Source organism: Sebastes umbrosus, chromosome 10, assembly GCF_015220745.1.
Source record: "Sebastes umbrosus isolate fSebUmb1 chromosome 10, fSebUmb1.pri, whole genome shotgun sequence".
Lineage (NCBI taxonomy): Eukaryota > Metazoa > Chordata > Actinopteri > Perciformes > Sebastidae > Sebastes > Sebastes umbrosus.
Genome location: NC_051278.1, coordinates 20496707 through 20519826, shown reverse-complemented (window position 1 = coordinate 20519826; position 23120 = coordinate 20496707). Strand labels below are relative to the sequence as shown.

Genomic DNA, 23120 nt, shown 5'->3' with positions numbered 1-23120 from the left:
GTGGGACTTGGACACAATAACAAACACACTGGATCAAGCAAAAGGTAAGAAAAATGTTTTATTCTAAGTAGGGTCCTTTCCATAATGTTGTGAGACACTTATAATAACAATCTGAGCCTGTCAGTGGCAAAAACAAGCACTTTCAGTGAACGTTACATTGATGCTGCTCACTTGCCCTCGCAGCTCGTTTTGCAGCGCTCTCACTCGATAGTGGACCACTTTCAGAAATTGTTGTCCCCATTAGTCACTTAGACACAAACACATGGGAAAATAGGTTCAAAAGGTTGAAAACTACCAAAGTTACCCTTTAAGGAGCTTTTCCGTTGGAAAAATACTCTTATCCCACACTGTCTGACAGTATCATAAATATTCTGCTTGTTCCATCTCTTCATTGAAGCTACATACATACAGTATATATGATGGTTACACTGAGTGAAATATTCAACCCAGAATCCATTCTTTTTATGGCAGTACTATTCGCTCAAATTTAAATATCCTATATAGAGGTCTTGCACATAATTCTGTTCCCATTTCCCCACAGTTGATGCATACTTGGTGTCTATGGGCATATGGGATCTCAAAAATAAAGTTCTGTGATTTGAACAATGTTTGGCTGCACACTGAATGTGTATTTAAATGGACAACATTCAGAAATGTTCAACACACACACACACACACACACATACAAGAGTACTGTATACACTTATAAGTTCTCCACCACATCACATTATTAAGCGTTTGTTAATAGGAAATTGTTAAGTATCCAAACACAAACACGAACATGAAGCAAAACAATGCTTTCCACACCTTTTGCCACTAAACTGTGTATATATATTTGCTAATTTAGAGTTTCGAAAACCCAGGAGATTATTTTCTCACATTGTTTGATACAATATTAGACTCATTATCCTATAAAACATTCGCTACCTGGAGACTTACAATTGTCTTTAAGTTGTTTCTCCCCGGGCCACTCTGGAAACCATTTCTTCCTCTCACTGTATAATTGTTTTTACATAAATATAGTCAAATCCATTATAAACCATCCCTAGTGCCAAGCCTGCAATCCGTTGAAGAAGAGCACTCCATCATAGGCAGTACAAAGAAAACAAGGTGACACTGGAAAGGACAAGTTATATAAGTGGGGGGATTTTTCATAAAGCTGTGATGCCATCAGTAGTTGGGAATTTGATGTATGTCTACTGAACATGCTGAAGATATTTTTCAAAGTCTCTTTAGTACATCTGTCTTGGGCTACACAGTAAGACAATTTGCGAGGATGATAAATTCACACTTACAGTATAATTAGTCACAGAAGGTGGCAAAGCCATAGGTATTTATCCACTAGGATAGATTCAGCATGTAACTGAGGCCCAATGGGACAGCTGGAATCATTGTAAGTGTGGCTCAATGTGACTGTGCTACATAAATCGTGTATTTCAATGTACCTGACAGAACACAAGCCCTTTATTGATACAAAATCTATCTTCAGGTTCAGCAATTCAAAGATCCCTGGCCCCCATGGGTGAAGGCAAAGTGAAGGGGCGGCAGGGCCATCACGTTAAGCAAACAGACGGACTAAAACCTTATCACTTCTTTCCTCAGTTGTGGATGGGGCCGCCGCTCAAATAGGACTCTAATATAGACGAGAGAAGCATTCAATCTGTCAGAGGGGAGAAGGAACAGATAGAGAGTGAAGATAGAAGATGAGAAGGGGAAGGTAGCAACTTCCCAGCAGGTCCAGCCCAAGCTATTTCAGAGCCCACCTAGTGCGTATGCTAGAGGGGGGGAGGAATGAGTTCCCCCGAGCTCTTCTCGTCCATGTCCTTCCTTGAACACCAACAACGGCGTCAGCGGGAGGCAGAAGCCTCCCGTCGAGGCTTCATTTGCAGAGAGGAAAACCTTAGGCGGCGAGAACAAGAAGGTATGTTGGTGTGCTCTCCAACGCTTCTGACAGTGTCAGGCAGCTTTATTAGACCTCTGCAGCTGCTTAACCTGTCAATTTTTTACAACACTCTCCAATGAAGGGCTGACGAAGCGTTACAAGGACAGGGAGACAGAAATTGTGAAAATATAGAAGTTTTCCATATTCCATATTCCATCAATTTCATCAAAACTTCTTTCATTTCTCGCCCACCAGTGCAGAGACCCTGGGTTTGATGCCTAAGTCCTTCCAGCTCTTTCCAATGAACACAACTGATCACAAGTGGAAAACAAGCATGGGTTCTCTTCCTTGTTGCTGCACTCAAAACTCCTTCTGGTTGGTCTTGCCTGCACAGCGGGGGTGAACTTGCCCCACGGCACTGTGGAATAGTCTAAACCTCCAACGTATTACACTCCCCTGCTAAGGCTCAGGAGGTTGTGTTGGGACAATGGTAGAGTTGGCAGAGAGTTGGTTCACATGGAATTTGGCTGCAAATTGGAAAAAAATGGGTACAAAAATCTTTGAGAATAAATAAGATACAGCAGCAACTCCCGTTTTTCATTGTCCTCTCCCGGTTTCCTCCCGACGTCATAATTCTCCCATATTTCTCACAATTTATGACAATTTTCAAACCTTTTTTTTCCTTTACGTTTTTACAACCTGTTTCTGCTACTGTACTGTGTGTATGAGACCTACTGTTTCCACCACAAGCCACAAAAAAAGCTACACCAAATGTTGTTTCCTGGCAGAAAAGAGCTGCTCGCTCCCGACAGAACGCGGTTTCAGTTCAGCGCACATCACAGCGTGCAGCGCCCAAAGTTGGCCTTTCCCCGACGGAGTGAAAAGCTGTCGAGGCGTGGCGCAAGCCACTAGAAATAATGGGTTTCAGAGCGCAGTGGTGCCGTTGTCGCGTTGTGTCTGAAAGGGCCCTCAGTGAGTGAGAGAAGGAGAGAGAAATGGAGAGATTCTCCAGCAGGGGGAAAAAATGAATGAAGGAATGAATGAAAACTGATGAATATTAGTCTATAGAGCATAGGTCAGACTGCATAGATTGACTATACGCCTTCTAGGTTAAAGTAGAAAGCTTTGTGATTCTATCAGTGTGAAGCATTTCAAGATCTCAAAGTCATTGTAACAATAGTTGTGTTTATGTTTGTAACAAAAGGGCATTCAGGACAGGACAGTCCTGAATAACCTTACACTACCATGTTTGTGCCTCCCTCTGTAAATTATGTTTGTTATCAGTTTAGACTTATTTTTTGACCGTAAACAAAGAGTTACCATTCAGATGATACTGGGGCTATGTGTGTAACCAAAAGGAAACATTTCTCTTTGTGAAAGTCATATTCAGGTTTGTACATAAAAAAACTAGGTGCTTGTTAAGGGCTTAAAAAACACTGTGCTATTGCAAAAGAGCAAGACAGAATGACATTTAGCTGAGAGCATAAAAAGAAATGGCGGGACAGAACAGGAATAAATTACAAATAAAATGGAGCAGTCATGTTTTGACATATTCTCCTCAGCAGAAATAACCACCATATCAGTAATGGTCGTATGTTCACTAGAGGCCCCTCTCGTAGTGATTTGTTAAGCTACTTCGTCTGTGCGGAGTCCCAAAAGCAGATGGCGAAATTTGGCGAAGTAGGACAAGAATTTGAAAGTCACGTAAAAGTTGTTCTTTGTGAATCCCACAACCTTTTCATCAAATAACAACAGTATTTAGAAGAATCCATGATGCTAATCCCCTAAATCCACTACACACGGAGCCTCTGGTGGCTGGCTACGGCTAATACCGCAAGTTCGGCCTGAACAATGTCTCACTTCACAGACTTTGGCAATTAAATCCTCACCTGTCCGAGATGACTCAGCTGTGCGTTGCGTGTTAATGAGCGTGCATGTGTGATGGTGTGTCTGTGATGCAAGGGGGCAGACAGAGGGGATGTGGGTGGAGAGGTAATGTCGGGATCTGAGAGGGGGAGAACGTGTTCTTTCAACCTGCAGCTTAACACTGATCACGAAGCTTGTTCAATCCCCCTGCCTCTCCTTTCCCTGTCCTCTCTCTTTCTCGCTCTCTCCGTGACAGCAAATTGATCTAATTACAACGGAGCTACGAAGTAACACGTCAAAGAAAGAACGACAAGAGACAAAAATATAGGGAAAGAAAAAGAAATCACTGAAGCAGGACAGAAAGAGAGAAAATAACAGAGTGAGACGGCAGGAGCGATATAAAAAAAGACATGAAGGGTGGTGTGCGAGAGGTGAAGAAGAGGATGTTTAAAAGGCAGAGAGGGAGTAGGAGGGTGGCTGTAATTATCTTCTCTGTCTGCCACTGATGAAATACTGCCTATTGTGTTGCCCATTGTTTCACTGCTACTGCTCATCTGCGTGTTTGTTTATCTGGGTTATTAACAAGGTCGGCTCCCTGGTCCTCAGTCTGCTGAACTCATTGTTCAGTCACATTGAGTGTGCCCCGCACTTGAGTACAAGAGATACATGTGGGCACATCCCACACAGACAATCAGGGTCTTCTCGGAACAAAAACACAAACGGATACGCACACAAACACAAGGCTGAGCAGTTTTCTATTGAGCTACGCCTGAAATGACTAAAATCATACTGCTTGTGTTTCATTTGTTGTGAAAAAGCAGAGAAGAGGCACAGAAAACATTTCTGCTGCTGTGATTGCTCTGGGGAGCAATTCAAGAAGGTTATTTTTCTCAACAAGTGACATTTAAAGCGAGGGTATTTTGGTATCATTGGGCAAAAATTCCATAATAATCTTTCAGCATATTGTAATTCAAGTGTTCTGAGAGAAAACTAAACGTCTGCACTTCCTCGTGGCTCTGTTGTCAGGCTTTAAAGAATCTAGCCCATCACGGGAGACTTTGGCCAATCACAGGTCATTTCAGAGAGAGAGAGCGTTCCTTTTGGCTGTTCATTTTACGGAGGCAGCTGTCAATCACTTGTGAACTCCGATCAAACGGTCAAAGCAGCGCTGACCAAATATGAATCAATATTTGATTACTGTTATGCCTATTTCTCACCTCAAATTTTTTCAGAAACATCTTGAGTACACCTGTTTTCCTATTACCATTTCTACCCACTGCTGCTTTAAGTAGCTTCTATTGCTACACTGCATGTGTGTCTTGCTGCGTCCACTATTTCTCTGCGTCTTGTACATTGACAGACATATACTCATGCCATATTGTGAGACTTCTTTTTCTCCTGAGCATGCTTTTGGACTCAGAATTGGATTGTAAGCAGATTGAAATGGGACGCTGCTGGAGCCGATGCCCCAAGCAGTTGGTTAGGATGTGTTGCCAAAGCCTTCCTACAGACTGAGAAGAAGTAAGTTCATCACCAACAGTGAGTTAAAGCAGCTTCCAGAGCAATAGCACACAATGTTTTTTGCTGAGAAAAAATGATGGAAATGAATGGCTCTCTTGAGGAGAATATATTAGTCAGGGGGCCAATTCAGAATAGTGCTTCTGATATGACTTTTACTAACATGATTGGGTAAAAGCTGACATCATATTTTTGTTGGTTAGAAGGGACCCATAGAATAAGGTGGTTGTCATCCTGATAATCTTTTCTGGTGACTTTTATAAACCCTTAAATATTCAAATATTCAATTCATGCTCTGCCATGGTCAAATGGTCCAATTTCACATAATATGCATATGCTTAATTTTTCATAGACATAGATAAAAGATCAATAAGGAAACTTAATTTGAATGTTATTTATTTCAATATATTTATCTTTAGGGACCTTTTTAATATAAGAAGATTGTATACTCTGTTTTGTTTTGAGTATACATTAACTTACACAATGCAAAACATGCATTGCGGCAAAAGGGATAACATGGGCTAAGACAAGACTTTGAAAATATTAACATTCAGAACATTGTCATGCTAAATAGGCTGAAACAATACAAATGGATATAACACTCAATACTGGCTAACTGAGTATTATCTTAGCAGTAATGGAAATCATAAGAAGAAAAAATCTAAAAAATAAGAAGCATCTCTACAGTCTATAGTATGGTCAAATTTGAAAACAAAAATAATAAAATGTAATACAATTTCTATGTACATTTAACACAACAGCTCTGTGAGTTTCACATGTAGTCGATTTCTGTTTTTGCTCCTGCAGTAATCTTGCACGTTGAATTTTGCACATCTACAATTGCACATTTACTACCTCAATTATGTTTTATTTAAAAAAAAAAAACCACTGTAACTTGCACACTTGCAAACCTACTAATATATATAGTAGGTTATTCAATGTTTATATTTTAGTTTTTTTTATGTAGTTAGTAGTCGGGTATGTTTATAGTGTATTCCAATATTCAGATTTTACCAGCTTTAAGTATACAATGATGAAATGACCCATAAGTCATTTTCTGAGATGACAACAAGACTAGAACACATGTAAAGGGGTTAAATATTAATACTGGGTGTAGATTGTTTGCTTTTACCCAGAGGCGTTCATTTGCAATATCAGTTTTGGCCCCGACTATATCAACTGCTTGAAGATGCTGCAGGAGTAATGAACTGTACACCGAAAAGAAAATGTTCCTAAATAGCCATGCCCAAGGGTCATAGACCACAAGCTTACTCTTTTTGTTATCCTCTTAATCCAAGCTCAAAGCACAGCGAGATTTCTCCCAAGTCAAGTTGCTTATAAGACCCAGCCAAGGACTCAACTCTTGACCTCCCAGTTCCAGGGTGCACATTACCCCTGTGGGCTACGGATAAGGCAACAGATAGCAGCATTAAAGCTATAAAAAGATTATAGCAACTGGCCTTTTGACATCAAAATTATTCTTGGCTGATCCTTTCAGCTTAGCACTGAAAAAAAATACTATCAGAAAGCAAGAGCTACTCCAGTGCTGCGATACAGCGGCACTTTAAATGTCAGAGGAGCAAAAAATCAACAGGAAAGGGCATTTCAGAGAGCGAGAGGAAGAGAAAAAACAATACAGGTGACAGCGGATTATGAATGAGTGTGTGTGCGCGTGAGTGAAGTAAAGACTGTGCGAGCGGGGAACAAAGAAAATAATATTTGTATAAAAAATGGCAGGGGTTAGAAAGAGAATAGCTAGAGAGACAGACTCAGAATAACACACAATGTGAAAAACACGAGAGGTGAAAAGCAAAGCATTGTTTGAGGAACACTGTGAACCCGGGGCTTGCTGAAGGTGCCAAACCTGTCAGTGCGAGACCGAGAGCTTTGATAACCATCTAAAAGTTTGAATAACAGAGAGAGAAACAGCTTTTTCTTTCTGTTTACTCTGCGTTCTCTTTTCTAGTTACCTTGTCGAGAAAAAAAAACGCAACAAAAGAGCTCACAGCTAACCTTTTAGAGCAACCACATGCTCTGAAAAATAAAATGCCACTAACAGAATGTGTTTGTCCCCACGGCGCAGGAAATAGTCTCCACCCTGCTGATGGCGTAGTAACGTAGGGACAAAAACATATCTAAAAACAGAACAGAGAGAAAAGCATAAACTCCATCTGACGGTGTTTTATTGCACACCAGGCAGGCGCTACAGGTCACAGGTAGATGTTCCCACCGCGGAGATGCTTCCCATCGAGCACAGCTAGCCCTGCTTTGAAGGTTGCCATAGCAACTGTTAGACCATATGCTCTTGTGGTAAGCAGGACCCTACTGTAGTGGCTTGTTTTATCCTTTATTTTTTCCTTTTGTGTACTACATAATAATATATATTTGACAAAGGCAGGGCATCGTTTCTATAATTTATTAATACAATTATACCGATAACACTGGAAATCTCTTTTGTATAATGTTTTTGAATTTTCTATATAATCTCCTTATACTGCTTATTTCTGCCTCTTTGTGTGTGTGAGTATGTGGGTGCGTCACCCATTGAGGGCTGAGAGCAGGTCAATTAGGGGAGTGTTTACTAGGCACCCTGCCTGTGGCACTCCTGCTATTGAATCAATACTTGGCTGCCGCACAGCACGCTATTGTGGCATGACACTGAACACACTGAACACATATCTATCCATCTCCCGCCTCTCTTCCTCCCATGAAACCCTCTCTCTCTTTTCCTCCCACCCTCCAAATGTTCATCTTTTCTTTCTCACTCACTCACTCGCATATTAACACCAGCCTCACAACTCCCTGTTCAGTGTGAGTTTCTGGGTATTAAGAGCGTGAGACAGAGTGACAAGCCCAGTGACAACCAAATGAACTGTATTCCATAGAGGGGGGACATGGTGCAGTTATCGAACGATTCAGGCATGGCTGGTCTGAGAGAAGCAAATGGGAAAACTGGCTGAGTGACTCAGCAACATACTGCACGCTCGATCACCAGTCTATCCCAGTACGACTGTTAAACTGAGACCACTGCACCAGGAAAGTGCTGATAATGATAATAATATCTTGTTGAAATGAGGTGAAACACACACATTTTTATTCTTACCCACTCCTGTTTTGCAAAAACAAATGTGAGCACGTCTGTTATGGGTGCTGTGAATGTTTGGACTCACAGCATGGCTCGGTGGTCTCCAGTACGTCTGGGTGGCCTTGTCATACTGATGCGGCATCCGTCTGTCCATCTGTCTGTCGCTCTGTCGTAGGGACGAGGGAGCCCTCTGGTGGTGGCACTGGCACCTGACCGGCCGTCCTTGAGCAGGCTGAGGGGACGAGAATGAATGAATCAAAGACTGAATGTTGTATTTATTATCTTATTTTTAACCTGGGCCACATTTTCCTACTTCTACATTCATGCTGGCAATAAGCTTGTCATTCACAGTCAAATCATAGTGAAATTAGAACCACCTCAATACAATGTTTAAATCATAAATGGCTTGAAACTTAAAAAAAATATATACTTTAATAGATATCTACTTTGATCAGTGCTCGAAGTGGGCCGGTACTCACAGTACCGGCACTTCTTCATTTTACTCCTCGGCGTACCGTGACATTTTATTGCGCACCGGCACTCCTCACAGGCTGCCGGTACTCTTTTCTGCCCTCTACATATCAGGTTCTCTGAGAGATTCATAATGGCGATTCATAACGGTGCAGCGCCAGCGTATTTGCACCGCGCCTCATAAGCCGTATGAACATAAAAACTATTTGGAGAGCATCTGGACGAGCCGACGCAGGGGAGGGGGGTGCTGTAATTTATCAATACAATGTTCACAACCTTTTTGTAGAATAGTTGTTCGTCATAACATTTTTTATTTGTGAACAAATATAATGAATGACACATTATTTTAAAGTTTTCTAAATCTGCTCTTATAGGGCAAACATTTCCAGAAGAATTAAATGTTCAGACGAAGGCTGTGATATATGTAAATAATAAAATAATCATTTAACTAGTAATAATAATGGTCCAAAATGATGTCAATTGCATAGTTTTGAGTCAAAAACTCCCAAACCCAATAACTCCTTGTATCTTTTATTAAAGTTGAGATTATATCTCTTTATCCTGCTACATAATATGTAGGAGCATCCTGACTGTACTGCTCCTAAAACCTGAATGATACCCGACTATAGGCGTAAAATAACACAGGAAAGCGCTTTAACTATTAACACTATGCTAATATACAAACACACCACCTTAACCCTATAATGTTCCAGCTGGAATATGATTGGAGTGTTACAGGCCTACTATAGAAGATGCATAGCCCAAGTATATTAATAGCAATAAAACTACAGATGATTATGACTGACAGTATAACATGTTTAAAGAAATAATGAATAAATAGGAACAAGTCACAAGAGATTTCTGATACGGGCCGATACACACGCCAACATGTGAATAAGACTACTGGCACTTATTTTTTTTCCCACTTCAAGCACCGACATTGATAATTAGAAGAGTGTGAATAAAAGAAAGCAAGAACTCATTGTTGGGTTTAATATCTCCTATTTAGCAGTAACTATAATTGGCAGAAAATGTGCAATGTGTTCTGCACGTGGCTGCTTTTAAATTCACGAATAAAATTGACGTTTAAAAAATAGAAAATGCATATTTTTACATCTCAATTTCTTCAGATCGAATGTGGTAGAAAACTGTCAGCAGATTATTGCGTGGTTTTGATTAGAACTGACAGGCATGATGGCTAAAATCAGGGAAAGTCAAGCCAAGGTTGTAAAATGGCTAGAATTACCCTTACATGGTAATTTAAAAAGCCTGCAGTAAATTAAACTCACTGATATTCACTTTAAGCACAGAAAATTACCTCCGTTTTAATGTGCTAAAACCACTTTGACTGACTAACTGATGGGAGTAATACATGTGAGCGTTCAGTATTAACTCAATCCAATATTGAGATAAAGGTCAGAGCAGCTGATGAGGTGCATTAAATCATTTTGTTACCGTTTCTGGTGGAAGATTTAGCACTGAATCTCATGACTTCTTTCTTATATGTGAATAAATAGCAGAGCAACTTGTGCTTGGCTGCAAAGTCTATGGCAGGATCCGACAGAAATTGATAGTTTTTGCCAGCTTTGGTGAAAACTTCAATGCAGCTCAAACAAGACGAGCGCATAATCACAAGCAGTCTGCCTCAGCAGCGGTGGAAGCTGCATCCAGAACTGCATTCTGTCAAGTCAGACTGAGAAATCAGTTTTCTGTCTTTGATAGCGCCACTTTTCTCTCTCCCATTATTCCATTTTCTCTCCTCTCAGCCCTCCACACACACACACACACACACACACACACGCATGCACGCACGCACGCACACACACACACTGAAACAGACTTTCTCCCTGCCACACACAGCTACTCTATTGTTTTCTTATTACTCCATTATGTTCAATTCAGTCAACTGTTCCCCCCCTTCTGTCTCAGCAGTTTCTCTGTAACACTTCACCTCCCTCTGTATACCTGACTCTTAACCAACTGTAATACTATTTCTTGACCAATTTCAAGGACAAGCAGCAGGTCCAGTAGCCTTTGACTTTCTAATTCTAGATATCACGTGAACCAGATGATTGGCAATCTTCACAGACTATGAAACCTAGACTGTATATACTGTAAGAAGTGGACGTAGTCAACGTGACGTCACCCATTGTTTTGTGTTCTGCCGTTTTGAAGCATTGAGTTTAACATTTTGGCCGTTGTCATGTTGGTTATTTGTAGGGTTGTCAAAGTTAACGCGATAACACTTTAACACAAATTCATTTTAACGCCACTAATTTCTTTAACGCATTAATGCGACTTGCGATTTTTAGGTTGTAGTGGGCTCAGTTTTGAAGTCAGAGTGAAGATACTAGTATCATATGAAACTAGAAAATACATTGGTACCAACCATATTATAATAGCTTGTTGCCAAGGAGGTTGAATAATGATCCAAACTTACGCTAAATTTTGGTGAGGAAAAACTGGCATGGCCATTTTCAAAGGCGTCCCTTGACCTCTGACCTCAAGATATGTGAAAGCAAGCATTTTTGCCCACTCCCATGTTGATAAAAGTATTAAATACTTGACAGATCTCCCTTTAAGGTACATTTTGAACAGATAAAAAAATGTGTGATTAATTTGCTATTAATCACGATTAACTATGGACAATCATGCGATGATGGTGATTGAATATTTTAATCGATTGACAGCCCTAGTCGCACACTAAATAAGACATTTTTAGAAGTTCAGGATGTTACAACTAACTTTCATGAACTGAAAACACACTGTGAAAGGGTTAAAGTCGAAAACACAGACATCACCTAGACTGGCCAACGCCGTGGTAGCAACCTGTCAATCACGAGATAGTCTATTTGACTCTAAATTGGACCATAATTTACTAAATGAACATCATGCTGTATTGAAGAAGACTTGAAACTAGCGACTGAGACCATAAACTCATGTTTACAATGTTTACTGAGGTAATAAATCAAGTGAGAAATAGGCTCATTTTCTCATTGACTTCTATACAATCAGACTTCCTTTTGCAACCAGAGGAGTTGTCCCCTGCAGGCTGTTAGAAAGAAAGCAAGTTTAAGGCACTTCTGCATTGACTTCACTTTTCAGATCCTGAGGTTGCCCACTGCTCTGAACCAGCATTAGTCTTTTCTCACAACCAAAAATCCAGGGTTTGTCGGCACATTGAACTGATCCAAGCCTGATGTGTTTATTTGTTTTCTGGCTTCACGGTTGTTCAATCCTGTCCTGCAGGGACATCAGAGGCCATGAGAACACAAACCATTTTCAGCATTCCTCTAACCTAGCTCCCGAAGTGCCCACATAGTGCTTCAGCAGAGCAAATATGTTTCCCTCGCATCTTCTTTCTACTCTCCCCAACATCTTCACATGTGCAGCCTTGTCAGACAGAGATCTGAAAATACGTCCAAGCTTTTTCTCATCTTACTCTCTTTGCTTGTTGCGGGTGAGGGTGCAACAATATTGTGCTTGGCTGAGGAACCTGCTGTGGGTGTGTGCTAATTCTAATTGGAGGGATGGTAGCGGTACGGACGCTGGAGGACAGGCCTCGCTTTGACATTTTGGTATTTCTCGATATGGCGGGGCTTTGAATAATGTCAGCCAAGCTCACGGTTGTTTTGCTAACAAGCGAGCCTGGTCGAGACACTAATGAATGTTAGAGAGTGGAGATGGAGCCAGCTAAAAGCGAACAGAACGGAGGTTATTGGTAGGCAGTCGTAACCGTGCAAGCACACACAAGTGCACGTGGGAGTCCAGCAACATACTGAGCAGAAACTGAACTACGATGAAGGGTACTACGGTATGTGTTCACTGATCAGTAGAAAGCAGAACCGTGGATATCTGTACACGTATCATGTGCCTTTCACACTGTGTGTTTTTATCAATCCCTCTCCGTCTGTCTTCAATATGCTACACAGGTTATTGTTTCTTCTTTCCTTTTCACGCTTTGTCTTCATACAATCTGATAAATCTCGTATGAGTGTAAACAAAAGATAATAGAAGGCTGTGCCCAGACGTGCTTTACCATCTCAGATCTGTGAAGAGAATTGGTGTCAGGGAGGTGAACCACCAGAAGAGAAGCTACAGTACATGCTTGCGGCACATGAAAGCTACATGAAGGTAATCAGTAAATATGAGCTCGGGAGCTATTACAGCCCTGTTTGTACATTCTCGAGGAACACACGCGTAGATCCTGTAATACTCAGCTGAAGATGAACCTGTATTGATATTCTACGTGTTGCTCTGACATTCACAGTGTATGAGCATTGATCATTTACTTGTCAGTGATGAGCATCACCATAGGTGTCATTCATAGATACTTCATGTAGAACGTTTCTCAAAATGTTTACTATATTTAGCATCTTATCATAAAGATAATAAAGATGCTGCTATTATTTAACAGCCCTTCATAACAGTAAATATGGTTTGGCAACATTAAGTCCAAACCATGCATTTGTGTTTATTTCTTGTCAGACCAAAGACTATATATAGATGGATGATGGATGTCTCCCCTTCTTACCACTGTACAAAAGTGAAGCCAAAATATCCCGGATTTGGGAGCTGTCATCTTGAGATTTTGACGTGATTTGGAGCCAGAGTCTGCGCAGTAGTTAGCACCACGGTAGTTGTTTGGCTAGAAAGACACAACAACTAACCCAACTTACATTTATGATCAAATTGACACATGTTCTATTACACAGCCTCGTGGCAGTTATGGAAAGTTAAAGTTACATCTCCTCTCTCGTACAATTCCCGAGCCTCCGGCTCCACAACTACTTCACTCGGAGCAGCTGTCAATCATGACGTCTCACTAGGGTGACCATATTTTCAAAACCCCCAAACCGAGACCCTTAAGTGTAGCGCACGGTCATGCGCGCCCACGTGCGTGCGTTAATATGCAGGCACCATAGGCGTTTTTATCAGGATGGCTAACTTGGCGCACTTGTGGTGCATTTGAGCATGGAGTGGGATCAGAGAGAAGGCATTATTATAGGAGGGTGCATTAAAGGCTGCGACAATCATGATTTATCACATTCACTACTTTCACCCCCTTTCATCACAGGGCAATCCCCGTCATGACACACTGACAGTTTGGGAGTCCTGTTGAGTTTTCCTCAGAAGAAACTTATTGTTGTCTGAGACTATGGGAATTATTTTTCCAACTTTAGTTTTGAACCCGAACAATCTCTATCACATCATGTTGCTCGCCACAGCCACTATAATTAAAAAGGTGGAGCTCAGACGACATTTGTCCAGGATGGAGACACCGGGTGAAAGACTGACAGGAACGGATGGTCCTGAGGGAGTTATAAGAGGAGCAAAATGCCTGTTGATGCGCAGAAGGAACTGTGTAGAATAATTAATCAAAACGACATGTTTGACGTGCACATAAGCACAGGGGGGGGGGGTTCTGTGGCTTGACAGCGCGCAACATCACTCTAGTTAGAGACTACAGTGGGGTGCGCTGTGCTGGCTCTCTGTATATATACTTATATTCGGCACACAAGTAAATGAATGAGTGGGACAGAATATGATAAACATCTATGTAAGTATGATATTGTTATCATTATTCAAATTCAGGTGAAAACTGGGACAATTTATTATTGAGTGTTGAAAACCGGGACATTTGAATGTTTTACAGATATTTGTCGGGACTCGGGACACCCGGGCTTGAAACCGGGACAGTCCCGGACAAAGCGTACATACGTCTCAACCCTTTTTTATAGCATCAAATAAGTAATTAAAACCAAACCTATAAGAAAAATGAACACTTGAAAAGATATCAGTGTGATAAGAACTACCTAAAATGGTAGAAACCATCTTTGGGGAAAATGTATTTGATGTGTATTTTGTAGGGCTGTCAAAGTTAACGAGATAACGCAAATTCGTTTTGACGCCACTAATTTCTTTATCGTATTAACGCAATCAATCTTTTGGAGGTTGTAGCAGGCTCAGTTTTAAAGCTAGTTAAGCTATAAGCGAAGCTATTATTTTGACTTTTCTGACATACTAAATAATATGGTAATATGAATATTAGAACGTAGAGCATGTGTCTGACACACATTATTCATACACTGTATGTTTGCACTTAATTTATCTAATATTATCATTCATTCTTTTGATATAAATGTGTAATTTGCACAAGCAGTCAATCCTCTCAGCGTTGATCTTGTCTATTTCTATTCTCACTAATGACTCATTATTAAAATGCTTTATATACTTAATACCTTTAAAACATCAAACAACAGACGTCAATAGCAGAAACAACATACTGTACTTAAATAAAAAGTGTCAACCGTCTAATCTAGTGTCATTTCTGTCAGAGTAAAAGTCAGACAAAAAAGATGTGCACCATCATACTCGCAGCTCCCAGCAAAAGTAATTTAACAGAGCAACATTTAAATCTAACAGAGATCTTTGTCAGGCGTCGTCAAACCGATTTACTATTTGTTGGGAGATATCAGATCTTTTGTCAGACTTTTGCCTTCCATTTGTGTTTTGTCCCAGTACCTGTAGAAGTCTTTTGGATGTGCATGCCCTACACTCTGTTTCATGTCTGTCAGAGTCCCAAATATAAGACAGGTGTACAATGTATTCCAGGAATTGAACAGTTACATCTATTCCCCCGCGTACTATATACGGTCCCCTTTTCAGACTTTTCACTTGAATCAGACTTGTTCACACCAACTCACCATTTGTTCCCGCTGATGTTGTTGTAGCTGTTGACACTGCAATGTGAGCTGAGCAATGGTCTTGTCTCGACTCCTCAGCTCCACTCTGAGCACCTGCACTTCCTTAATCAGCTCTTCCAACTGAAAACACACACACATACAGTATACTGTAGTGGTAGCAGACTACCTCAATAGGAAACTGGAGAAAAATAAAGAATATATATATACAGCATATCCAATCAATCACTGCTATAAACTTGAGATAAAGTTTCCTACCTGTGATGCAGTGCTATTGTCTTCAATCTCTTCAGGAACATCCGCTGGAGGGTCGGTATCCTCGAGCTGGAAACAAACACACACACACATACGCGCATGCACAGCAACGGGCACACACACACACACACACACACACACACACACAGAGTACACAGTGAGCTGGATCAATGACAATTGCCTTAGGCGTGCCTCAAGAGCAATATTTCGCTAGAAGAACTTTACTCTATAGCATATATACTCTGCTGACCCTGAACTGTCAGCCACAAATGTTAGATACCTGAGGCAGAGCTGAGAGTTTTTTTGAACATTCAATACATTTTTTTTCATTGCGGATAAAGCATGTCTGCAGAGGCTGCTTAAATAAGTACTTGTGTGTTTTTTTTTCAAAGCAAATCCAGATTTCATCTTTCATTGACAGAATATTCAGTGCAGTACTGTAATTACATTATTTTATTATTTTACCTATTACTGTTTGATTAAAGGTGCTAAATGCAAGATTAAAAGCATTTCTATTGCCTCCACATGGCGCTCAACATGGTGACGGCTGACCCGGTGGCTCGCAAATGCTTGGAAGTTTGACTAATTATAAAATTCATTAAATTTCATTTTGTGGAAAATGATCAAATTGTTGTTGATAAATAATTCAGTCAACTACTTAAAATATAAATTTAATTTCAACACTACATGCCACCTGCTCCTTATTCAGGTCAGGTAGATTAATTCAGTTGGAACCAGCATATCTGGATGTCTGACTGTTAGCACAATAAAGCACAGACCGATTAGGATTCAGCAAGGCTGCAGGCTCATTTTACAGGCGCTGCCTTGAGCTCCACATCATACTAAAAAAAATACAATTACGAACAGAGTTACTAATGGGCCGAAATATTTTCCCTCTTGAGGCTATACAGCCAAAGCGTTACCTAATTGCAGTGAGCACAATGAACACATCTGAAGGAGACACTTCAATTAAATCCAAACGCAAATACCGCTTTTTATGCTGTAGATGGTAAATTGAGTCGAGGCATTCAAGATAATTTCATTTTACAGAGTGTGCAGTGTGAAGTGCTTGCGCTTCTGTGCATTTCGGCGATTTCAAAGACGGGGTTGTGTGTGTTGTAGGAGCGTGGGTTTTGTGTGTTCATCTCATATGCAAGAGCACATTTCTATAGCTGACATCTGTTATTTATCTCCTCTTCTTCCCTGTCTCTTCCTTCCATTTAACGGATTTCACAATAAAAATTAAAACTAACTTAGTTCAGTTTTGTCAGAAAATTTCATGTCGCTCATGCTGAACACCTGAGGACAATGATGTGTTGTACTCCTGGCAAACTTAAAGACACAATGAGTTAGATTTTCCTAAAAAATAATGTATAGACTCATACAAAAATTGACCCTCTCAATTATCACTTCTGACCCACTAGAAAAGTGTCGTGGTGTCTGTATCTGCAGAGACCCTGTCCTCTGCCTGGATTTTCTTTGTTTGCTGTGCTCCAGACGTTTTTGGACGTCAACCTCTATAAAAACGTAGCACCCAGGTGCCAGATAGTAAGCACGCATTCAAGAGGAAGCTATGAAAATGCGCCGAACAAACAGCACCGAAAATTGTGTGTGTGTGAAGAGTGAATCTGGGGTTGGCTTTCATCCGCTGGCGAGCATCTTAACCCTAACTGCGGTCAGGAGGCGGGCGTTTCTGGTGTAGTTGAGACGGGGCCAACTTTTAATGCTGTGTTAACAAACCAGTGGGCAACCTCTGGGTATGAAAAGTGAAGCCAATGCAGGAGTGCCTTAAAACTTGCAGTCTTTCTAATGGCCAGCAGGGGGCGACTCATCTGGTCTACTTCTTGATTTATTACCTCAGTAAACATTGTAAACATGAGTTTATGGTCTCAATCGCTAGTTTCAAGTCTTCTTCAATACAGAATGATGTTCATTTAGTAAATTATGTTCCCATTTAGAGTCATATAGACCATAAAGCAGGGTATGCTTTAGGGTGTGGCAACCTTATGATTGACAGGACGCTACCAAGGCACTGAAAGTTAACTGTAACATTTTGGTCACCTGAAAATGTCTTATTCAGTGTTTGGTTGTACTAAGCTCCACACTCTCGTGTCACTTCTGGTTGTAAAAGACCAAGATGGCGATGGACAAAACCAAGATAGCGACGACCGAAAATGCTGAACTCAAGGCTTCAAAACCGTAGTCCACAAACCAATGGGTGACGTCACGGTGACTAAGTCCACTTCTTATATACAGTCTATGTTACAAACCGACAAATCCTACTCATTGTGCCTTTAAGAATATTATTCAAACTAACCTTCTATCAAACTCAAATAAAGCTGCATTTAATAAACAAAACTGCAGCTGAAGTCAAACCCAAAATCCAGACAGTTTACAGTAGGTGGCCTCATTATAAGACCAAAATAAAAGCCTGGGATTGACAACATGATCAGCATGTGATTTGTAAGGGTGATGCCACAGCCTTAGAATAATGACAAACATATAAGAGTCAGTGAGTTTTCAGTCACTGGACAAATGCAGACATAACTGAACACATATATGTGTTTGTTTATGTGAGTGTGTCTGTGCGTGTACCTACCTAGCATGTGTATGTCTTTGTATGTGTATGTGTATGTGTTGTCATCCTGTAGAATTGTATTCACGCATGCATATGTGCAAGAATGTGCAAGTTTTGGTACATGCAAGCGTGTGGATCGAACCTGTAGCAACGTTTTGAGTCTGAGCAGCTGGTTCTTGAGCGAGCTGCAGTCCTGAGTCGCGTGTTCGAGTGTGAGTTCATCCAGCATCGCCATGTAGCCATGCTGCCTGCCTTCAGAGGGGACGGGCCGCGAAGAGATCCTCGAAGCCTTGAAACCATCGTAGTGCTGGACGACATGGGCCCTGAGAAAGAGACAAAAAGCCAGAGTGAGAAACAGTCACAGAGAGTCAGAAAAGTAGAATAATGATTTATTTTGTACTTCTTTTCCAGCAACATTTTTGAATCTTTCAGTCCTAACCAACCTGCTATCATTGTAGAAGTGATCAGGTCCACTCCAGCGTTGGTGTCTACGCCGCTGGCCCTGCCGACCGGCCCTCTCTGAGCGCTCAAAGTGAGACATCCTGTCAGCGTCTATATACAGTAGGAAGAATTTAGAGCCCAGTTAGTCAGAGTAAAGAAACTTGTGTATGTCAGAAACATGAGAGGACTCAAGGGAGCGATAAAAGAGCATATACACTGTGCTATCTGACCTGAAATGTATAAAGCCAGTGTTTGGGATACTGTATGCTGTAGTTGCAGCATAGATGCAAAGAATAAAAGTTCAAGAAAATCACTTCTGTATCTGCTACTATTTGTTGAAGAGGATGAAGCAGTATTGTGCAAAGGTTAGAATGTGTTTTTCTCTATTTTTCTCTGCCAGTATCTGTCTTTCACTACCAATACACAGGTACACACACACAAAAAAAATCCTATCTTGTGGTAATGAAAACTGCTGTGTACATTTCAGATACTCTATTCTAGAATATCTGCATATAAATCATGATCTGATCCACCGATCTGATCTCTCTCAACTGTCTCCGCTATCAAATGCGAACACACACGCGTTGACGGGCCATTTTCATTTCCAAGAAGGTAAAAGGACACAGCATTTGGCAACGCTCAATAGCATATAACTGTGAAATGAAGCGGGACCGCAACAAAATTGACAACTAACAGAGCGCGACCCCCCAGGAAATCAAAAGGACCCCTGACTTTCTATATTCCAGATAGTCTTCAGACTGAGAGAAAAGGGAGAAAGAGAGAAAGAAAAAAGAGAAATGTTGGCAGATTGAATGAGCCAATCCAAGGAAAGCAGCAGTGGTGGTTTAAATACTTTACCCTGAGTGTCACCACATAGCACAGGAGGAGACGTTCTGCTTCATTCTGAGCTGTTACATTCCAGGAAACTTCAGCGCTCCCAGTAACTTCTTTTCAGCTAAGAAAAAGTCCTCTAAAAAGTAATATATTCCAACTTGGGAAAAAAAAAACATCCACAAAGGCAGAGGAACTCACACGGAGAGTGGAGAGAAATGACTCCTTGTCCAGTCAGCTTGGTGAGCAGTTAAAGGGCCAGAGAGAGAAAGTCAACCCAGCTCCCACCCTGCCTGGCTCTGTCTTTGTTGACAGCTTTGTTTTTCTGGGAACTCCCTAGGAACTTGAGCTGGGAAGAAATGACTGTGGTGGTGGTGGTGGTGGTGGTGGTGAGAGACCAGCTGTGGCAGGCAAGGGAGAAAAGCAAAGGCCTCTCTCCTGTCACGGGACCCGACAACTGGATGAAACTTCTACCCTTCCCCTTTTTTCTACTCCCCTTCTCCTCTTCCTGTTGTGTGGCAGAGTCGGGGTGTCTTTGGGAGGGAGGGAACACCCTTCCCTATCCCGTGTCTCAGGGCCTGCCCCATGGGCTGGGTCTAACTGGACTCGTCTTACTTTCACTCTGACGCTCATGACACCGGCTCTAGCCATGACATAGAGCGCTATAAATATGGCCGCATCCCGAAAAGGAGTAGGAAGGGATGACGCTCTAAATCACATTCCTCTGGAGTGAACATTCCTCTCCCTCTCTGTCTCCTTCTCTCAAAAACAAGGAGATCACTGTTTACAGACTAGAGAACAATATCAGGGGTGTAAAGCTGCCTCAGTAATATATGCCCTTTTTTGGGGGGTAAAAGGTTCCCAGTAAATGTCCCGAGATTTAATTTAGATCCTGGTCCCTGCGGTCAAAACAAAAAGTTCCTCAAAAGGTTCTTAGTTCCTGGAGAAAGTTCCTGCGGTGGAAGCGCAGCTTCAGAGAGGTGTTGATCCAACTTTATGGTCATTATGGACGATGTAGTTTATATCAGTGAGGGTAGACTAAATATTAGAAACGGCATAACAGAATACAATTGAACAACACAACAATCTGCAGCCTCCAATATGGCCATAAAGTTGAATCAACACCTCTCTAAAACACTTCCAACAAAAGCTGAACATTATGGCCTTGATAGGATTTATTGCAGTGCTGTTGCAGTGTGGAGTAGATTGCAAAGTGTACCTTATAAACTGGCAACTGTGGACCATTAAAGGACCAATATACGATAATACGATACGATAACGATAATACTTTATTGTCAGACAGGTCTGAAATTTGTTTTGCATCACAGCAGCTCCGTTTGCAACAAACGGAGCTGCTGTGATGCAAAACAATATGTTATATATTTATTGTAATAAATCATAAAATGACCATGATACGTCATCAGAGGTTAAGGAAACATGCTGAATTGAAATACTGGCTTCTCCGACAAGAATGCTAAAACCAGTATGTTCTCCTTTGAAATTTCTATTCCGGTCCAGAACGTCTCTTTTTGTTTTGGATCTGTGTGATCCCGTCCACTGCACATTTCAACACCCCGTTAACACATATCAAATAAATTGGCACGCAAACACAGTCTTCTGCAGCCATGGAAGCAAACTAATGAACTGGATCAACAGAGATAACAGAACATTAGATTCTGCCAGACCTGAAAAGCCTGGGCACATCTCTCTGTGGTCCGTGTGCAGCTGGGTTATCAAGGCAGCCAGTATTTGAGACGCACAGCCAGTGAAGTGATTCTGACTACTGCTGTTTCCTTTAAAACTACTGCATTAAAGCAGGGGTAGGCAGAATGTTTTTGGCATCATTGGGCAAAAATTCCATAATAACCTTTCAGCATATTGTAATTCAAGTGTTCTGAGAGAAAACTAGACTTCTGCACCTCCTCATGGCTCTGTTTTCAGGCTTTAGAAAAGCTAGCCCGTGACGGGAGACTTTGGCCAATCACAGGTCATTTCAGAGAGAGAGCTTTCCTATTGGCTGTTCATTTAATGGAGGCAGCTGTCCAATCAAACGGTCGAACTAGGCAGCGCTGATCAAATATGACTTAATATTCTGTTACTGTAATGCCTATTTCTTGTCTCACATGTTTTCAGAAACATCTTGTAGTGTACTGTTTAGCTGTAAAATGAGAAACTTTGCTCCGGCTGGTGGGCGGTGCTTGGTATTTCTTCAACAGATCTCAACATGGCTGCCGGGTCACAAACTTTCTCATTTTACAGCTAAACATTACACTAAATATTGTGTCAGAAAACATTTTACACGATAAATAGACATTACAGTCACAAAATATTGATTCGTTTTTTTATCAGCGCTGCCTAGTTTGACTGTTTGATCGGTCTTCGCGAGTGATTGACAGCTGATCAGAGACGGCAAGGCTCCAGCTCGGCTCTGATTGGTTGTTTTCCTCCAGTCTGTGAAATCTTGCAGATGCATTTAGGAGCACCGGAGGACACCGGAGGACACCGAAGGACACAGAGGCACATGATTTTTTTCAGATTACCTGTCTCATGCTCTACTGTCAGGATATAGTAACCGTTTTATAAAAATAACTTTTTTAAATCGTATTTGCTCCAATCTTGCCTACTGCTGCTTTAAACACATTAGCCATGAATATAGGGCTGGCTTCAGGACTGACAAGGGGAAATTCACTTCATTATGTTTCGTGACAAGTGAGGTGAATATCCCTCAACCCTTCTTTCCCTGCCTCCTCTCATGTACGTGACACACACTATCCAATGAATCCATAATAATGTCGTCAACACTATTATTCTGTGGTAATAGTGTGACCTGATTACCTTAAACACCTACAAAGAAGCTGTTTTACTCAATTCTGATGAGATAAATGATTACATTTACAAAGTGAAACTGAGTGACAAAGAAAACTCCTCAGACTACAATAGATGTGATATCAAGATGTGAGTGGGTGGTGTTTTGAAGAAGAGTGAGCTATTAAACGTATCATGCTAACTCTGTTGTCAAGACAATCAAATGTAAACTCCTACTGCTCCTACTAAGCCTTTCATGTGCACTCTGTGGATGTGCTGCTACCATACTCAAGTGTGTGTGCATCTATTCATATAAACAGAGCCAGACAGCTGGCTGAATACTGCTCCAACTCACACTCGACACTAATTTCTTTAACACCTGTCAAGTTCACGGCCAGTTGCGTGGCAGTGGTGGAGTTGTGATTAAATAACTCCTCAGCAACCAAATATTAAAAGAGTAACAGCACATAATAGACAACAATGTGTCCATTAAAGATTTTTAATGGATGTTGCAGAGGCAACTCTTCGCCTAAGGCAAGGCAGGATTCAATTTATTCAGCCCATTATATGCCATAAAGGGACATTGCTGGAAATAGAATGCTCAGACCTTGGTAATGCATTAATTTACAACTATGATCAGAACAGTTTTGCTGGAGGTTTCCACTTATACAAAAATAATGGACA

At 41.1% G+C, this 23120-nt stretch overlaps 1 protein-coding gene across 3 annotated transcripts in view; it reads right to left on the bottom strand.

Annotated features, from left to right (window-relative positions):
* Positions 1-23120, bottom strand: part of ccser2a (coiled-coil serine-rich protein 2a) — a 67554-nt gene that overhangs the window by 8146 nt on the left and 36288 nt on the right. For all 3 annotated transcript variants that reach the window (XM_037782770.1, XM_037782771.1, XM_037782769.1), the window contains exons 5-9: positions 18803-18911; positions 18502-18682; positions 15785-15850; positions 15530-15649; positions 8437-8583 (exon numbers count right to left, since the gene is read on the bottom strand). In XM_037782770.1, coding sequence (XP_037638698.1) covers positions 8437-8583; positions 15530-15649; positions 15785-15850; positions 18502-18682; positions 18803-18911 — 623 coding nt within the window. The remainder of the gene's footprint in view (positions 1-8436; positions 8584-15529; positions 15650-15784; positions 15851-18501; positions 18683-18802; positions 18912-23120) is intronic.